This window comes from Fundulus heteroclitus, unplaced genomic scaffold, assembly GCF_011125445.2.
Source record: "Fundulus heteroclitus isolate FHET01 unplaced genomic scaffold, MU-UCD_Fhet_4.1 scaffold_71, whole genome shotgun sequence".
NCBI lineage: Eukaryota > Metazoa > Chordata > Actinopteri > Cyprinodontiformes > Fundulidae > Fundulus > Fundulus heteroclitus.
In genome coordinates this window covers 1,315,724-1,334,821 of record NW_023397154.1, presented here as the reverse complement: position 1 = coordinate 1,334,821, position 19,098 = coordinate 1,315,724, and the positions used below count along the sequence as shown (strand labels likewise).

General features: G+C 39.1%; 1 protein-coding gene across 1 annotated transcript in view; it reads right to left on the bottom strand.

Annotated features, from left to right (window-relative positions):
* Positions 1 to 19,098, bottom strand: part of LOC118561781 (protein FAM111A-like) — a 34,520-nt gene that overhangs the window by 6,183 nt on the left and 9,239 nt on the right. Inside the window, exon 3 of the mRNA XM_036133983.1 lies at positions 11,316 to 11,382. Within this exon, the coding sequence (XP_035989876.1) occupies positions 11,316 to 11,378 (63 nt within the window). The 5' untranslated portion in view covers positions 11,379 to 11,382. The remainder of the gene's footprint in view (positions 1 to 11,315; positions 11,383 to 19,098) is intronic.

The following is a 19,098-nucleotide window of genomic DNA, read 5'->3' as shown; positions in this document are numbered from 1 at the left end:
GCGGGGTACACCCTGGACAGGTCGCCAGTCTGTCGCAGGGCTCATGATAACCCATTAAAATTCATTGTGTTTAAATAAAAATAAACAAAAGTAACTGTAACAATATGGTTCTAATTCATCAAATCTTGACTAATTTAAGTTTTTACCCAATACGTTTCTAAATATTGCCCTCTTTTTCTCAGGATTCCAAAATGTGTATAATCAATAAATCAGTTTTTCTCACTAAGCTCTAATGTTGTATCTTAATTGCATTGACAATGTAAGAAAAAAAAAACACTGTACATTTAAAAAAACAATACAAAACACTGAAATATTTCTACAAAGGAGCAGCTAAAACGTCAGACCATAATTCCATAGCCTCTTATGGAACAAAATGGTTTTAACTATAGGATGTAAGAATGTATAGACATGTTTAGTTTGATTTAGTTTGTTATGCAGCTGCTGCTCAATAATTCCCCAATTGTCGGATCTATAAAGTACATCTTGCCTTATTTATGGTAGCTAGATTTATTTTGCGCTTGGATGACATCAAAATGGTCTTTTCCTCAATTCTAAACCCAGTTGAACAACTCAGGTCACAAAAAAATGCGAGGGACAGCGGGGAAAGCCGAAATTTCCCATCATGCATTGCTCCTCATGAGGATCCTCAAACCTTTTAAAAAGCGACGCGTCGGCGCCTCAAACAAACACATCGGGGTATTCTTTTAACAAACTTGCATGGGGAGCTTGCATGGAGATGGTATTTGTTTTTTTTTTATTTGCAGATTTGCCTCCTTTTTCTTTTTCCGTTGTTCTGTATGAGCTACACATTTATGTGTATATTGGGGTTACTGTTATCAACCACAGCCCTTTAGTGTCAAGAGACAAGTTTTGAATCTAAAGAGTAAGGGGGCAAAGGGGGCGGGACTTCCGGAGGGGGGGCATAAATCAACTTTTTACATAAGGTGGGGACCATGGTTTTTGACTGTGAAGGTGTGCTGATGGTCAGCCTGCTGTGAATAAAGTAAAACATTTATGCAAAAATAAATTACAATGGTAAATGCAGTAAAATAAAGCCAAGACACAAACCTCTGAAGTTCCAGCTTTTTCAGTCTTAACAGCCTTAACCCTTTGATTTATCTGTGAAGAAGGAAGAAAATAAGTTTGGTAGAATGAAAAATAAGCTTCCTGCTCCTAAGAGATTATAAATCTTTATTATATAACTGTTTTCAATTTTATTCTTAATTTGTAGTAACTTTGTTTTGTAAAAAAATCCTAAAGAAAAAGGAAAAAAAAATGGAAATCATCATTAAATCTATTTTCCATTTGCAGTAATGTCACTCAGACAGTAAACATTTTTTGATGCTTTGGTCATAAAAGAGAAAACAGATTATGTATTATATACAAACCTTGATGGAATGCTTTATGGTTACTAATGATAAATCAATTATAAAATGCATGTGTGTGTGGATGGTGGTGGTGGCTGTTGTGTCCATTTCAGTCTCATTTATTATTCTGCATGGAACCTCAAGAACCAAATGCTGGTTAATGTGCAGCAGGGAGGTAAATCTCATTTCTGTCTGGAAAACTTTGAACTTGTGTAGCCCTCTTCATTCTCTGACATTCACACAGACGTATTACACACGTTACTGTGCCGTTTGACCCGTGCCTGACCAAGATGTAGGGATCCATCCTTCCTCATTTGGAAGCGATGGCGGCACAAGGAGCTAGAGATTTCATCCTGGCGACCTGCCAGTTGGAATCTCAGCCGTCTCAGTCGTTGTGTCCTTGGCAGAGGTGGGGACTCGAGTCACATGACCTGGACTTGAGTTTGACTCGAGTTGTTGATTTTATGACTTAAGACGTGTTCAGAGACTTGTGACTTTATGGCTTGAGATTTGAATTAGACTTGAACCTGTTTGCTTGAAAATACTTAATATTTCACCCAAAATCTAAAGCTTAAGACATCTATAATTTAAAAAGTGTGCACCATTCATTTATTGTTACATCTAAATTTCTCAGCTGTTTTTTTTTTTTCAGAATTTCCCTCCTTCTTTATCTATGAAGAAAACAGAATAGTTGTCTTTTGGAAGGACGCTGGGTCGGATGTAACCCCCCCAGCGCCCCCAAATACCATCTCCATGCAAGCTCCCCTCTAAGCAGACAGCTGGGTCTTAGCTAAAAGCAGGTCAGTGGACGCGACCGTTCATAGTGTCTTACACGGCCAAAATGTGAGCTTGAGCCGGTCTGTTTGGGGAGGAGTTTGTTAAAAGAATACCCCGATGTGTTTGTTTGAGGCGCCGACGCATCGCTTCGCAATCAGCATACTGCGCCCAGGAAATAAAAATAAGATCAAAGCTTATTCAATCAGACAAGTTTAAAGACGGCATAGCTGGTATAAACCCCGCAGGACACTTCACTGTTTTCTTAGAATCAAAAGGGAGGCTTTCACCCAGTTCCGGGTAGGTGTCAGCCAATGAGACAAGCACCAGCATGACGCGGCACGATGCACCTTATGCAATCAACAATGGTGGGGTTAAGAATAAGATCAAATCTTAGTCAATCAGGCAAGTTTTAGGGTTTTACGACATGCTAGCAAATGTGTTTTTTCTCTGTTTTTTTACAGTAAAATGTGTCTTTTTTTAATTTATTTAAACCCATCCAATGATAGCCCTGCAGTAACTTTGAACGCCAACCCCCTTCCTGAAACAGGCGCAGCTGGTTTAAATAACTTCTGTTTCATTTTAAACAGCATTTAACAAAAATGATTTAAGTTCAGGTTAAATTTTCTATTTGGGATTGGACAAGACCAGTCTAACATAGGGTAAACCACTCCATCATTGCTCTACCACTATGCTGAGGGTCTAGTCTCAAGTTTTTTGTCAGATTTTCTTCAAGGATTGCACTTTACACATTAAGCTCAATCAAAGCCCCCTATTCTTTTGACTGGGACCAGTTTCCCTGTATCTAGTAAATAAAGCATCCCAGAAGAATAAAAGCGATCAACATATAAAATGCCAAACAATGCATTGAAAGTTGTGTTTGTAACATGACAAAATGTGAAAAACCTCCAGAGGTTTTGAATACCATCTAACTGTATTTATTAGTAAATTAAATCTACCTGTGTATAATCTTGTTTCTTTGTTTTTTTTTGAGCCGAGCATTCAGGAATTTCTGTTTTAGAGAATGGTTTCTAAATCTGTGTTACTGAATAAAACATATAAAGTCTGCTTTTACCATCCTTAAAGCAAACAGTCAGCTTTATCATGATAACCCATCCATCCATCCATCCATCCATCCATCCATCCATCCATCCATCCATCCATCCATTTTTCAACCTGCTTAATCCCTCATGGGGTTGCGGGGGTTGCTGGTGCCTATCTCCAGCATTCACTGGGCGAGCTGCGGGGTACACCCTGGACAGGTCGCCAGTCTGTCGCAGGGCTCATGATAACCCATTAAAATTCATTGTGTTTAAATAAAAATAAACCAAAGTAACTGTAATAATATGGTTGTAATTCATCAAATCTTGACTAATTTAACTTTTTACCCACTATGTTTCTAAATATTGCCCTCTTTTGCTCAGGATTCCAAAATGTGTATAATCAATAAATCAGTTTTTCTCACTAATCTCTAATGTTGTATCTTAATTGCAGTGACAATGTAAGAAAAAAACACTCTACTTTTAAAAAAAACAATACAAAACACTGAAATATTTCTACAAAGGAGCAGCTAAAACGCCAGACCATTATTCCATAGCCTCTTATGGAACAAAATGGATTTAACTATAGGATGTAAGAATGTATAGACATGTTTAGTTTGATATAGTTTGTTATGCTGCTGCTGCTCAATAATTCCCCAATTGTCGGATCTATAAAGTACATCTTGCCTTATTTATGTTAGCTAGATTTATTTTGTGCTTGGATGAGATCAAAATGGTCTTTTCCTCAATTCTAAACCTGGTTGAACAACCAACGTCACAAACAAATGCGAGGGACGGTGGGGGGAGCCGAAATTTCCCATCATGCATTGCTCCTCATGAGGATCCTCAAACATTTTTAAAAGCAACGCGCCGGCGCCTCAAACAAACACATCGGGGTATTCTTTTAACAAACTCCTCCCCAAACAGACCGGCTCAAGCTCACATTTTGGCCGTGTAAGACACTATGAACGGTCGCGTCCACTGACCTGCTTTTAGCTAAGACCCAGCTGTTTGCTTAGAGGGGAGCTTGCATGGAGATGGTATTTGTTTTTTTTTTATTTGCAGATTTGCCTCCTTTTTCTTTTTCTGTTCTGTATAAGCTACACATTTATGTGTATAATCGGTTTATTGTTATCAACCACAGCCCTTCAGTGTCAAGAGACAAGATTTGAATCTAAAAAGTAAGGGATTGGAGGGGGCGGGACTTCCGGAGGGGGGGCATAAATCAACTTTTTACATAAGGTGGGGACCATGGTTTTTGACTGTGAATGTATGCTGATGGTCAACTTGCTGTGAATAAAGTAAAACATTTATGTAAAAATAAATTACAATGGTAAATGCAGTAAAATAAAGCCAAGACACAAACCTCTGAAGTTCCAGCTTCTTCCGTCTTAACTTCCTTAACCCTTTGATTTATCTGTGAAGAAGGAAGGAAATACAAAGTTTGGTAGAATGAAAAATAAGCTGCATGCTCCTAGAGATTAGAAATCTTTTTTATATAACTGTTTTCAATTTTATTCTTAATTTGTAGTAACTTTGTTTTGTAATAAAAATCCTAAAGAAAATCGAAAATAAATTGGAAATCATCATTAAATCTATTCTCCATTTGCAGTAATGTCACTCAGACAATAAAAATTTTTTTATGCTTTAGTCATAAAAGAGAAAACAGATTATGTATTATATACAAACCTTGATGGAATGTTAACATTTGGCCATTTGAAGACATCAAGAAAAAAAGTGACACAATTCAAACCCAGTTAAGTTAAATATTATTAACCCTCTATGACTTTTTATTTCTTGGGGGAAAATATTTCACCTGATTTTTTTTTTTTATTTTTTTGGGGGGGGGGGCTTTATGGTTCATCATAAAGCCCTCATCATTCTCTGACATTCACACAGACGTATTACACACGTTAGTGTGCCGTTTGACCCATGCCTGACCAAGATGTAGGGATCCATCCTTCCTCATTTGGAAGCGATGGCGGCACAAGGAGCTAGAGATTTCATCTTGGCGACCTGCCAGTTGGAATCTCAGCCGTCTCAGTCGTTGTGTCCTTGGCAGAGGTGGGGACTCGAGTCACATGACCTGGACTTGAGTCAGACTCAAGTCGTTGATTTTTATGACTTAAGACGTTTTCAGAGACTTGTGACTTTATGGCTTGAGACTTGAATTAGACTTGAACCTGTTTGCTTGAAAAGACTTAATATTTCACCCAAAATCTAAAGCTTAAGACATCTATAATTTAAAAAGTGTGCACCATTAATTTATTTCTCTCAAAGGGCGACAATCTCTCTCTTTCACTGCTCTGTGCGTATGTGTGTGAGCTGCAGCACAGCCAATCAAATTAACCAGATTTAAAAAAAAAAAGGAAAAGAGAAAAGCTAAAGTCAAAAATTCTCCCAGGAGTAATTTTGTTTGGGTCTGAATATGAAGTTCTGCTGTTAGATTTTTCACTGAATATTCCCAAAAATATAGTTAAAAAAGAGGACTGTTCTTGAAGCCAAGTTTATTTTTACTGTAAGAACACATGCTTTTGTATTTTTAATTAACATGTATTTCAACATTGTTAAAGACTCAAAACGACTTGAAATTAGAAGTTTCAGACTTGGGACCTTGAGAAATACCTTATTTGACTGGAGACCTGACTTAGACTTGTAAAACAATGACTTGGTCCCACCTCTGGTCCTTGGGCAAGACACATCACCCACATAGCCTGCTGGTGGCCGTCAGAGGATGATGCTTCTGTCAGTCTGCCCCAGGTCAGCTGTGGCTACTATGTAGCTCATCGCTGTCAGCATGAATGTCTGCATGAATTTCTGACTGGATGCAGTGTAAAATGTTTTGGGGTCTTATGGATTTGATAAGGCACTATACAAGGGCATGCTATTTACTACTGTTAAGGATAAATAAAAAAATTGATTATGGTCATCATTTTGGAGCTACCCATATTCACACTGTAGAATGATACTGTGTGAACAAAATGCCTTAACTGCCTAGTGTTGTCCTGAGGCTACGATCAGAAAAACAACAACACAATTTTAGCATCGAATTCATGCCAAAATAAGTTATAAAATGATAGAAAATTGTTGTTTACATCTTCTTGCACGTGAACATATTTTTATTTAAAGTTAAAGCAACTATAACAGGGGCTAAAGTTCTCAGTCGCTGCGACAGATTTACGTAATTTGGAAAATGAGCGCAAATTGTTCCGTCTACACTTTTTATTCAAGGTTTTAAACTGAAGTTGCTCTCACCAATGAAACCTGGCAGAACCGAGACATTAGCCAATCAGAAAGAGAGTAGTGCGGGTCTTTGCAAAGCGGACATTGCCTGTCTGAGGTTTATCGGTGCTCAATCATTCTAACTTTTGGAACAGCATCTCAAACTGGCCACAGATGCATGAATGACAGTAGCGGTGATCAAAGGTTTTCTTTGGGTTTATGCAAACCAGGAAGTCAGGAAGTGGAGCGGATTGACCATCTGACAACTTCCTTAGGTAAGCATGTCTGTCGCTGCTCCTGCAGTTAATTAATGAATTATTTCCACCTGTGGCCATGTCGCCGTTTATTCACTGGCTTCCAGCAATTTGGCTGACAAACGCAGCGACCAACCAGGGACATCCTCGTGATTCGTTGTTACATTTTATTTAAAACTCGAAGAGTAAAGCGTTAGCTCAGGCTAATTTAGCATGACGCGCTTTTTTTTTCTTTCTTTTTTGTGGAAGGCTCTTAATGTAAAACAATGTCCCGCATTTGACTAGGTCCGCATTGGAAAAAGTAATAAAATAGAATGAATAATTTCTCCTGCGCTTTTCTCAACCAAAGAAGGCTGAGCTGCAGTCAGAGCGGCTGTCAGTCAATATACAGCAGCGTTCATCTAATGAGCCGCTGCGCACCAGGACACTCTTAAAAAAATGACAAAGATTTTGATTATTAAGGAAACTACATAAAAAAAATAAACTGCAGCTACAACATGGACTGGAGAGCGGGTTCTAACTGGGTGAGGCCAGAGGTGATTCTCAGAGAGCTTTTATGAAGTTATTTTTTTATTTTAAGACGGAGTGGAGCGCGATGTGAAGCTTCACTGTAGAAGCAAGTCGTACTAGAAACAGCTGAGAAAGCCTCCTGTCTGTGGATCTATGGACTCATTTTATTCAACCCAAAAACATCTGCCAGACAGACAAGCTACAGCAGCCAAGATTACCTTCAACAATATTTAACTTTACCAAATACATTAACATTTTGCTAATTAAAAATATTCTTATTTAAAGCAAGTTATGTTTTTTTCTGATAAACCTTGAGAAATTGTATTAAACTTCTTTAAAATGTAACATCCCACCCTTCATCGATTTTCTATACCGGCTTTTCCACACAGGTGTGACGTCAAGCCGTATCTGATGGGGAAACGCAGCTCGATGTCACACAGGGTCGTGGAGGTTGTGGGCTCCAGTCACTGGGCTAAGATTCAACAGTTTTATTAAACTTCAAAAAAGTTAAATAATGCCTTTTTATAAACTCATGAGCTTTGATAATTAATTGTTGAGCAATAACGGGCAAAGCAGAGACTGATTATTGTAATGTGCGATCTGTGTTAAACTAAAATGTATGATGTCATAGTGTTGTATTGTGTCCTGCATTGTCCAGGTTGTGGTTGACCTTGTATGTTCATAGGATTAATTTATACTGAATGTGACAGAGGAGTTAATGTTCAGTTTGGAAGTAGATGATGTAATGATGAAGCTGCTGTCTTTGTACTAGTTGTAGTTTATGGAGGTTTATGGAGGGAAAAGAGCTGAAACTGTGAAGTGGACTGTTGACCATTTTGGCAAAAGTGTGAAGGAAGAACTTGATGGTGCAAATATGAAAGTTAACCAGGTGATGTTCTGGATGTGGAAAGTGAAGGAGAGGAAGGAGAGGCTGTCTAGGATGACACCAAGGCTCTGAAGCTGAAAGGTGGGACAGAGACAGGAATGGTCAATGCATATTGTAAAGCTACCAGATTTGGTTAAAGTTGACTTCGCACAATAAGCAAGTGAGCGAACTAATGTGGCATTATGTCCACGGTCCCGGGAATATATGGGCTGACTCAAAAAAAATTTCAGTCAAACTGATTATTTTTTCTTTAACCCATGAACTATAAACATGCTGAAAAGTTACACATTGATTGCACTGTGCACCGTACCGCTCCTCTTCCTGAAAGGTTTGTCCCTCACTCTGAGAACTGGTCACATGAACTTCAATCCCTCGTTTTATTCTAAGTATCTGTGTGTTCACCTGAATAATAAGATGACTGAAGTCTCAACAATGATGCTCTTTACAGGAAGGGTCAGAGCAGACATTTGCTGAGGAGGCTGAGGATTTTGGAGTGCAGAGGGTGCTGCTGAAGTCCTTCTTTGACTCTGTGGTGTTTATAGTCTAGTGCAGGCGTTCCTAAACTTTTTTAGCCGCGCACCCCCTTCAGTGTCCCAACCAGCGCACCCCCCCAAAACACAAAAACAAAATGCAGTTACATCAATACAACCACCATAACAAAAGTTGTGGGAATAAAATTTGAATATAGCAATAAAGTTGCAACATCCACAACAGAATCCTGAGGATTCATCAGTGGCTCAGCCTGGAGCGAGAGAAAGAAAGAGACGCTCAGATCGGCCACACCTCCACAACCTGAAACATCTTTCAAGCAGAGGACTAAACTCTGATGATCTACCTGGGTGTTCTCACTTTGTTTATTTCATATATATATGAAATATACAAGCGGGATCATATTTCTCCAATTTTAGCTTCCCTTCATTGGCTTCCTGTTAAATCAAGAATATAATTTAAAATTCTTCTTCTAACGTATAAAGCCCTTAATAATCAAGCTCCATTATATATCAGAGCTCTGATTACTACTACTACTTTTAAGACTAATCTTAAAACCTTCCTTTTTGACAAAGCTTATAACTAGAGTGGCTCATGTTACTCTGAGCTACCTTTATAGTTTTGCTGCTACAGGCTTAGGCTACTGGAGGACATCAGGGCCTATTTTTCTCACTCTACTGATTTCTACTGTTCTCCAGTCTACTGTTCACCAGATTTGCATTGCATTACATTGAAATGACTGTTGTCGTTTCAGCTTTTAACTTTTTGTTCTCTCTCTTTTTTCTTCATAGTAGGTACACCTGGTTTGACGTTCTGTTGACTGTGAAATCATCCAGGGAGGACAGATCACCGACTATTACCATCTAATGTAGAACAGATTACTGGATCAATGTGTGCTTCTGTGCTTTTTTGTTTCTCTTGTTGTGTCTCTGCTCTGTCTTCTGTAACCCCCAGTCGGTCGAGGCAGATGACCGTTCATACTGAGCCTGGTTCTGCCGGAGGTTTTTCCTTCCCGTTAATGGGGAGTTTTTCTTCCCACTGTCGCTTCATGCTTGCTCAGTATGAGGGATTGCAGCAAAGCCATGTACAATGCAGACGACTCTCCCTGTGGCTCTACGGTTCCCCAGGAGTGAATGCTGCTTGTCGGGACTTTGATGCAATCAACTGGTTTCCTTATATAGGACATTTTTGACCAATCTGTATAATCTGACCCAATCTGTATAATATGATTGAACTTGATTTTGTAAAGTGCCTTGAGATGACATGTTTCATGATTTGGCGCTATATAAATAAAATTGAATTGAATTGAATAAATAGGTTTAGTAGTAGAGTAGAAGTTGCAGTATGTTCGTCTGAGTTACAGTGATGTAGACAAAATTGAAGTTGCATAAAATCCTTAAATTTCTACTTTAGTAATTGAGTAAATATACATTTAACCACTGAGTAAAAGCCTTATACTCTGTTTTCTTTGTTTGTTTTTAGAATGAGACAGGGATGGGCTGTGACAGAGAGAGTTCCACAATTATCCAGCCAGGCTTTTATAATGATGTTGTTCCACCAGACTGAGAGGGTACAGCATCATCCACTCTGCTGGTATGCAGTCAGCACAGTGGACTTCCTGAAGATGACCCAGCTCTGACCAATCAGCTGTCTGACCATCCACGCTGCTCTATAGTACTCCAGGTGAAGAACAGGATCTTGCCAAGAAATGGAGACGGGGACGCAGATTTACTTCCAGCTATTATTTCATTCAAATGAAAAATGGAGAACAGATAAGCAGATTATGGCTTGTCAACTAGAAAAAGGGACAAAAGAAAACAGAGGAAAACAAGAAAAGAAAGGGATAAGAAGAGAGGGACAAAAGGTAGAAAAATAATGTATGTCTATTCTATTAAAATGTATGTATCTGTATAATGGGTCTGTTTCATGTGTTGTCTTCTCATTTCAGAGGGCCCCATGCCTTTCTTTTCCTAGGGCCCCAAATTTCCTAAATCCGCCCCTACCCTGTCTGAATACGCGCTAAAACCGCATCTTTAAAATTAAATGCACCTGTCTGAATCACAATAAAACGTACTGCAAAAAAGATGAAGATTGCTAAGGTTATTCCTATTTATAAGGCTGGGGACAAGCACGATTTTTCTAATTACAGGATACTTCGTATCTAGGAAGCTTTCTCAATTCAAAAAGTCTGGAGTAATGTGGGGTATCAAGCTTTATACTACTGCCCAACAAAGGCCTTGTAATGGCTTAGATAACATGCACATTTAACAGAAACAGGTCCACCCCCTTAGTAATGGGAAGTCGTTAAAGTCATTAACGACTTCAAACTTTTTGAATTGAGAAAGCTTCCTAGATAGGAGGTGAAACGTCTTCAAACTACGGAAAACAAGTCCTGTTTTTTTACTCTTTTTGGAATGAGTTTTAAAGATGTATCCGGCTCATTCAGGACATAATAAAGGGCATCATTAAAACATCACTTAGATGTGGCCGCCATCTTGACTGTAATGGACTAAGTAAGTAAGTAAAGCACTGTTGCATTATGGGTAAAGAGTTATGCATCATAAGCACCCATCTCCTGTGCTGTGTTTGGTCCAGTAAAGTCTAGACCGGAGATTCTGAGTCTGTCCAGATCGACAAGCTGTGTGTTTAATACACATGGTATAAGTCAGCCTGGCTGGCCACGCTAAATATTAGACATCCATGCACACATTTATTTAACATTACAACAAACTACAAACATAATCAGAATGAATGTTAAGCAATGATTAAATACCTTATTAAAGAAGCCTCTTATGTCTGGCTGGTTTTCTTCTGCCTTTCGCTTCTTGGGAGCCATTTTTCTGCCATCACAGAGATAAAGGTGTGACAAATGCAGTGTTAAAAGATGAAATATATCCTACTTCAATCACAAATATGAGAGGTAAGGACTCACATTCAGGTTAAAAGAAAATATTTTTTATGGTTCCACCGAGGTTCCAAAAACTAAATTCTAACATTTTAGATCTTTAACAGACAAATAAATAAATAAAAAAACAGATGTTTTGCTGCATGAATCCTTCCAGCAGTTTGTTTAGCATGTATCCTAACTTATAAGTTCACCCGTGCATGTGTTCCTGTTTATGTTTAGTTTTTTTTTCTTTTCCTTCCTGCTGTAAAGCAAATCACCCCTTGGAGACCATAAAGATACCTTGAACCACTGCTACTGCTGCAGGCACCAGCAAGATAAGTGTTAATAAATAGGTCCAAAGTCATTGGAACCAAGTATGACTCTGTGTTACTTTTCTTATAATTCTTAAAATATACACTATGCTCAGGCTTGAAACAACATCTGCATCAAAGGTGCATATTTTATACATTACAAAACATTGTAGCAAACAGATTTCCTGCCATCGTTATTTGTCAACGGAAGTCAGACTTTTGTTGTCTGTGACTCAGTGCCGGCCCGAGCCTCTTGAGGGCCCTAAGCAGAGTTTGATTTGAGGGCCCCCCTCCCACCATGCAGAATCACCTATGCTAGAAGATGATTGATACAAATGTCACGCTATAATGTTATAGCAAATATTATAATAATAATCAAATTGTTTTTATTCATTTTTCATATTGAAACAAAAGACATCCCATTCAAAACATACAGAACAAAAGAGTAGGACTCAAACTTTACATCACAAAAACAGCTCAAAAAACACAAACTAATGACAAGACAGATCCTACTATCATACACACCACCTATGTTCCAGTTAAAACTAGATACATATAATTATCAAGTGAGAATGCTATACAGCATTCTCACTTGTTAAGTTCCTTCAGGTCTTGATTATTATTCCGTACGTTTTTCGGCATCTAACTACTCCTACATACTTCAACCGATTTAAATAATTTTCATATCAAAATGTTCAGCTCATTCACGACATTACTGCTATGTCTTTTGGTAATTATAACTTTTATAGTATTTAAAATATTTAAGTTTTTGTGCGTTTTGCGCTCTCATTGAAATTCAATGGAGAATCCTTCAAATTCTTCAAATTTTTCAGCTTTTTGACAGCTTACTGCTTCAGCCTAATTTCAGCTAGAAACGGCATTCAACTTTTAAAATGTAGTGATATCTTTCAGCTATTATTGTATATTTCAGCTTGTTCATATCTTTCACCATTTTCATATAGTACCTCCTTAAAATAATTTAGCATTTTCATGAAATTCAGAAAAATTTATGCGTTGCTATGGTTAATAGGGAGTTCATTTAGAGTTGCCACTCTGGCGTTTCTATAGATTTTCCTTCTCTGAACAACTTCTTCTCACTCGCTCAATTTTCACTCTATTCACATACATTATACATCAAACATGGGAATTTCTGTCTGGATTCTGGAAATGTAATCCTCATTGATGTAGCACAGGGGTGTCAAACTCAATTTCACCAAGGGCCACTTCAGCATATTGGCCACCCTCAACGGGCCACATTGACTGTATAAATCAGGAATGCCCAAGTGCAGTCCTTCAGACTGCAACTTTTAGATGTGTCCCTGCTAAAAACATACCCCAGACAAAAGGTTGAATTCTTTCATTAAGCCTCATTCATAGGCCTCTACAGCAGGCCTATGAATGAGGCAATGATCCAGGTGTGTTAGAGAAGGAACGTGTCTAAAGTTGCAGAGCATAAATGTATGAAAAACAATGTTAAAAATAAATTAAACAACACCTCATATTGTTAAATAACTGATTTTATGTATTCAAGTGTTAAATATTACATTTCAGTTTGCATGGATGTAAAATTACTGCTCAGTTTAAACATTACAATACTTAAATCAGTGTGTAAAGATAAGCAGAGAAAGAACTTAAACAAGTTTTGATATTAACTCTAAACTTCACAAAACTTTTTTGTTATTTATTACACAACGACCATGTAACAAAACAATTAGGTGATGTTGCCTGTCCTTGAACTCAAAGCTGATCCCTCTTCACCCTGTCACCAACTCACACACATCCTCATTCACCAGCTGTGTTCTGTAAATAAACACAAAACATGTTTTGTCCATGTTTGGTGCTTCCAAACATGGACAAAACACGGGCTGCATGGAGTCGAAGCTGTGGCATCAAATCAGGGGGCAGTAGATGGTAAAAGTCCTCGATTGAAACATCACAGAACTTTGCTTTCAGGCCACTGTCGCTTTGAAGCTCAATTAACTCCATCTGAAGGCGGTGGGGCGCACTGCAGACATCGGCGGTGAAAGGATTGGCAAAGATGTCAAAAGCAGAGCGCGGCGATCTAAAGTCAGAAAAGTGCCAATCAAACTCGTTTATTAACAGAGTTAGTTTAGCAGTTAATCGAGCACATGAAAAAGCACCAGGAGAAGAAGCCGAAGCTGATCTGACCAGCAGGAAAGTGGATGAGATTGTTTTGTTCCACCTGGCACTTCCATAGTTGAGTTTGCGCTGGAAAGCTGTGATCATGTCTGACATCTGTGTGATGACTTGTTTACGTCCTTGCAGTTTTTGATTTAGCTGAGCAAGATGCTCAGTGACGTCACATAACATAGCAAAGTCACACAGCCATTTCGGATCGGACAGTTCAGACAAGGGTTTTCCTTTGTTCTTCATCAAAAGATTAATTTCTTTGAGTACTTTGCTCCCACTCAGCCACCTTACTTCTGTATGGTACTGCACATCTTCAAGCTCTGAACCCACCTCCTGCAAAAACATCTGAAACTGGCAGTGATTTAGGCCACGCGCCCGAATAAAGTTGACTGTTTTCATGACCTTGGTCATCACATTATCCAGCTCCAGAACTTTTCCACACAGCGCTTCCTGATGGATAAGGCAATGATACCTGATGAGCGGCATCTGATTGTTGCTTTTTTGCATTGTTTCTTTCATTAGTCCAACCAAGCCTGTTTTTCTTCCACACATCGCAGGTGCACGGTCTGTAGTTAGTCCCACCAACCTTTCCCATGGCAATTTATTTTTACAGACAGACTTCTCCACTGCATCAAATATGTCTCGACCAGTTGTCGTTCCATGCAGCGCCACTATATCCAGGAGCTCCTCAGTTACAGATAGGTCTGGCTTCACCCCTCTAATAAAAATGGACAAATGCGCTGTATCCACGTCGTCTGTGCTTTCATCCACAGCTAATGAAAAAGCCAGACAGCTGCCCATTTCTTCGGCCAGCTGTGTCGTTAAATTTCCGGCTACCCTTAACTCGTTTTGCGATGGTATTTCTTGACAAACAGACATTTTGAAAAGTCTGTACTTTGTCAGGGCACACCTGCTCACACACCTTTAGCATACACTGCTTCAAAAAAGCATCCTCCGAAAAAGATTTTGAAACTCAACGATTTCTTCAGCCACAATAAAGCTTGCTATCACCGCTGCATCATTTTTGGCTGTGGCTTTTGTAAACAATTTCTGCTGCAATTGCAACCTGCCTCTTTAATCTGCTGCAATTTTTTATTTTTCTTAAAGGCTAAATTTTGCGTACTTAGCTCCGTGTTTGGTTTCAAAATGCCGACGTATATTGTATTCTTTCACAACGGACACTGTCCCAGAACACAAAAGACATACTGGTTTTTCACCTTGAAGTACAAACAGATATTCGTTTTCCCATCGTTCATGAAACCAATTTGTGCTCAAAACCTATTTTAAGTCTATCAATGAGCTTGTAAAATGGTGCTGGGGGGGAGAGGGCCACATAAAATGATGTAAAGGGCCACATGTGGCCCGCGGGCCTTGAGTTTGACACATGTGATGTAGCATTTATATATGTTTTGCAAATCACCCCAGAGCACCACGAAGCCTAAAAGCTCTTCATTGATTTTCTATGGAGGTGTGGTGAAAAATCACACCAGACATTCCCAAGCAACACATGTTTTCACATCATCGCTACTCCTAAACTATTTGATGTACAGGCATGAGACTTTAACACTTTCATGTCCAGACCCTTCTGGCACTCACAAAAAAGGAATGTTGTCGATAAATGTTACGGTTGTGCCGCAGGAACAATTTGTTCGGGAGTAGCGTTTTGGAAAAATGCTAAAACAGGATCAGACTTCCATCCCCCCAAATTAGGCACTTTTCTACATCGTCGCTACTCCTAAAGTCCCTTTAATAAAAGTTGCGTCATGGGCGTTCCGCTGTATTCGGGTCACGTGTTCTCCTGCGGCCATTTTCGGTCTAGGCTCAGCGTGTTGACAACACAGCGTTGACAACACAGCGAGTGACCGATTTCTTTCATTTTTACTCGTGATTACATTGAATATTGCTTTATTGTGAAAGTCAGCCACCGTGCCAGGGTGTCGTGCCCACGGCTGCAGCAACAACACGGATAAAGGGACGCGGGTGTTCCGTTTTCCTAGCGATGAAGGGCGGCGAGTATTGTGGATCAACCGAGTCAGTCGCTTGGACCCAGAGACGAAAAAAACTTGTAGACCTACTAAAAACTCTCGCTTATGTGAGGTATGTGGGCTTGTTTCTCCAGTGTACAGTATCTAAAAATATTGAATAATAATAACCCAGCCCCTTGACTAACAAAGTTATCACTTGACTACTACTAGTACATGTACCACTCAGCCAGTGCTGTTGTATTTTCTTTTTAAAGACAGACACTGTAATCAGTTTAAGGGTCATACTGATCTCTATAAACATAATATATTGAGTATAAGTACTGCCACTGCTATGAAATTGAGTTCTAGAGTCACTATTCCTAATCATTGTGTATAATCATGGAATTTATTGCTAAAAATTTACTACCGTAAAGCTTTGTATAATTAAATACTTGTATACAGTAAATACTTGTATAAGACACAGCAAAACTATTAAATAAGCTTCACATGTGCCTGTTGATGTCCCGGTGCCAGTCGGCACCGGGACATCAACAGGCACACATTTGATCTGCTCTCTCAAGTCTTATTAAAATGTAATATCAGCTTTTCTGGATTCCTAGTAGGTGATCATCAGCACTCAGATTGTTGTATTTTATTCAGAATCAATGAACTGTGCCGAACACCTGCCTGCAGGGTATTAGAAGGTGCGAAACGCGCATAACATAACAGTGTTAAAGCGCCTGCCTGTGGCAAATGTTAAAATGGCGGCCCCCGCTGAGTTGACGCAACTTTTTCATTAAAGGGACTTTAGCTACTCCTAAACCGTTTGATGTACAGGCATGACACTTTCACACAATCATGAGGAGACTCTCCTGCCACTCACAAAAATGAATTTTCTTGATAACTGATACGGTTTTGCCGCAGGAACAATTTGTTCGGGAGTAGCAAATGTGCAAAATCCTGAAAACGCTTTGGACCTGCATCCTTCCACATGATCCACTTTTTTACATTGTCGCCATGCCTACACCGATTTTTGTACAAACATAAAAATGAGCACAGTTGTCCTCCAAAGCCTGCTGATACTCACGGTGAAATAATTATATTGATATCTCTTATACTTCTTCAGCTAGAGTGAATTGTTCGGGACCCTTTTTAGAGGATTTTTTAAATTTTCGTCAATATTCCCCTTTATATCATGATTTTCTTTGCTCTTTTATTAAAATATTTCCAGCAAAAACCGATAGCTCATCTTGTTCCCCTATCCGTTCCGAAATAAACGCAGAAAAAATTACGTCTCCAGCCCTTACGGTTGACGAAAAATCCAGAGTTGTTCGAGGCAAAGTAATGCCATTTTATTCCAATTAGAGCTCTTCTGAGCCAAAGTCTGTGCCTGCAGCAGAAGGACACCAGCAGCTGTGAGTGATTTTCCATGACAACAGAACTCTGCTGGCCAGAAGTTACTGCAGGTCAGGGATAGGCTCCCTTTGCTTAGAATGGCACCTTATGACGCCCACTGCATGGGCTGTGATGAACGTAGGAATCTGAAATTCGCACAGTCACTTCCTCTTAACATTTTAAAAATTTCCTATGATTATCAGGCATGTGTCACTTTTCTGTCACTTTTTGGATTGGATTTCACATAGTTTTCCTATCGGGCCTTGGACTCCAACAGGACCTGGAAGGATGCCCAGACACGACCCACCCGGCATATACAGCACCAATTTTTCAAATTCTTCAAATTCTTCTGATACAACTGATAATACTACTACTACTACACAGGGTTTCCCGCAGCGCTGTCTTGGCGAGGCACCCGCCTCGCCAAACTCACACTACCGCCTCGCCAACATTCCAAAAAAAAAAAGAAAAAAAAAACACAAAAAAAACAAAAAACGAACTAGATATGCTTTCATGTTTATTTGACGTTAATACACGTTTTTTTGTTGCTGCTTTCGCGCGTGCATATACTGAATGGCAGGGAAAAAACACATGGATACAAACCTGGTCTGATCAGGAGAGACGGCATTCATCCCACTTTGGATGGTGTAGCTCTTCTTTCTAGGAATCTGGCCGGATTTATTAGTTCTCCTAAATGCTGACAACCCAGGGTCCAGAGCAGGAAGCAGAGTCGTAGTTTAACACACCTCTCTGCAGTTTCTGTACCGTTATCTACCCATTATCCTATTGAGACAGTGTCTTTCCCACGGCCAAAACTTAACAGATCAAAAACTGACTTAAAAGGAACAAATCATAAAAATCTAATACAAATCCATACGGATCACTTTGAACCAAAAAATAAAATAATTAAATGTGGTCTATGAAATATAATGTCTCTCCCTCCAAAGACTTTGTTAGTTAATGAATTGATTTCTGATAATCAGATTGATTTGTTTTGTCTCACAGAAACCTGGCTACAAGAGGACTATGTTAGTATAAATGAGTCAATCCCCTCCAGTTATTCAAATTTTCACATTCCCAGATCTGTGCGAAGAGGAGGAGGATTGGCAACTATCTTTCAGTCTGATTTATTAATTAATCCCAGGCCAACTAATAAGTACAGTTCTTTTGAACATTTAACCCTTAGTTTCCCTCATCCAAACCGCAAAGCAATAAAACCTCTTCTGTTTGTTGTTTTGTATCGTCCACCAGGCCCTTACACTCAGTTTTTGGATCAGTTGTCAGATTTCTTATCTGATTTGGTGTTAAATACTGACAAGGTTATTATAGTGGGTGATTTTAACATTCATGTTGACACAGAATGTGATAACCTTAGTGTAGCCTTGAAAACTATCCTAGATTCAATTGGTTTTGCTCAAAATGTGCATGAACCGACGCACTCTCGGCTCCATACTTTAGACCTTGTTCTGACATATGGCATTGATTGTGAAGAATTAACAGTATTCTCTCACAACCCTGTCCTGTCTGATCATTTTTTAATAACATTTGAGTTTAATCTAAATGAGTTCTCCACCCCCAAAAGAGGGTTCCATTATAGTAGATCTTTATCAGATAATGCTGTATCAAAACTTAAAGAGTCTGTCCCCTTTTTAATATCCTCAGTATTGCAGAAATGCCCTGTAGATGGCAGCAATGCTGTTTCTTCCCATTCACAAATCGATACCTTTGCTAACAGTGTGACTTCCTTATTGCATTCTGCATTAGACAATGTAGCTCCCTTGAAAAAGAAGGTGATTATTCACAGGAAGCAGGCTCCCTGGTTTAATTCAGAGCTGCGTTCCTTGAAGC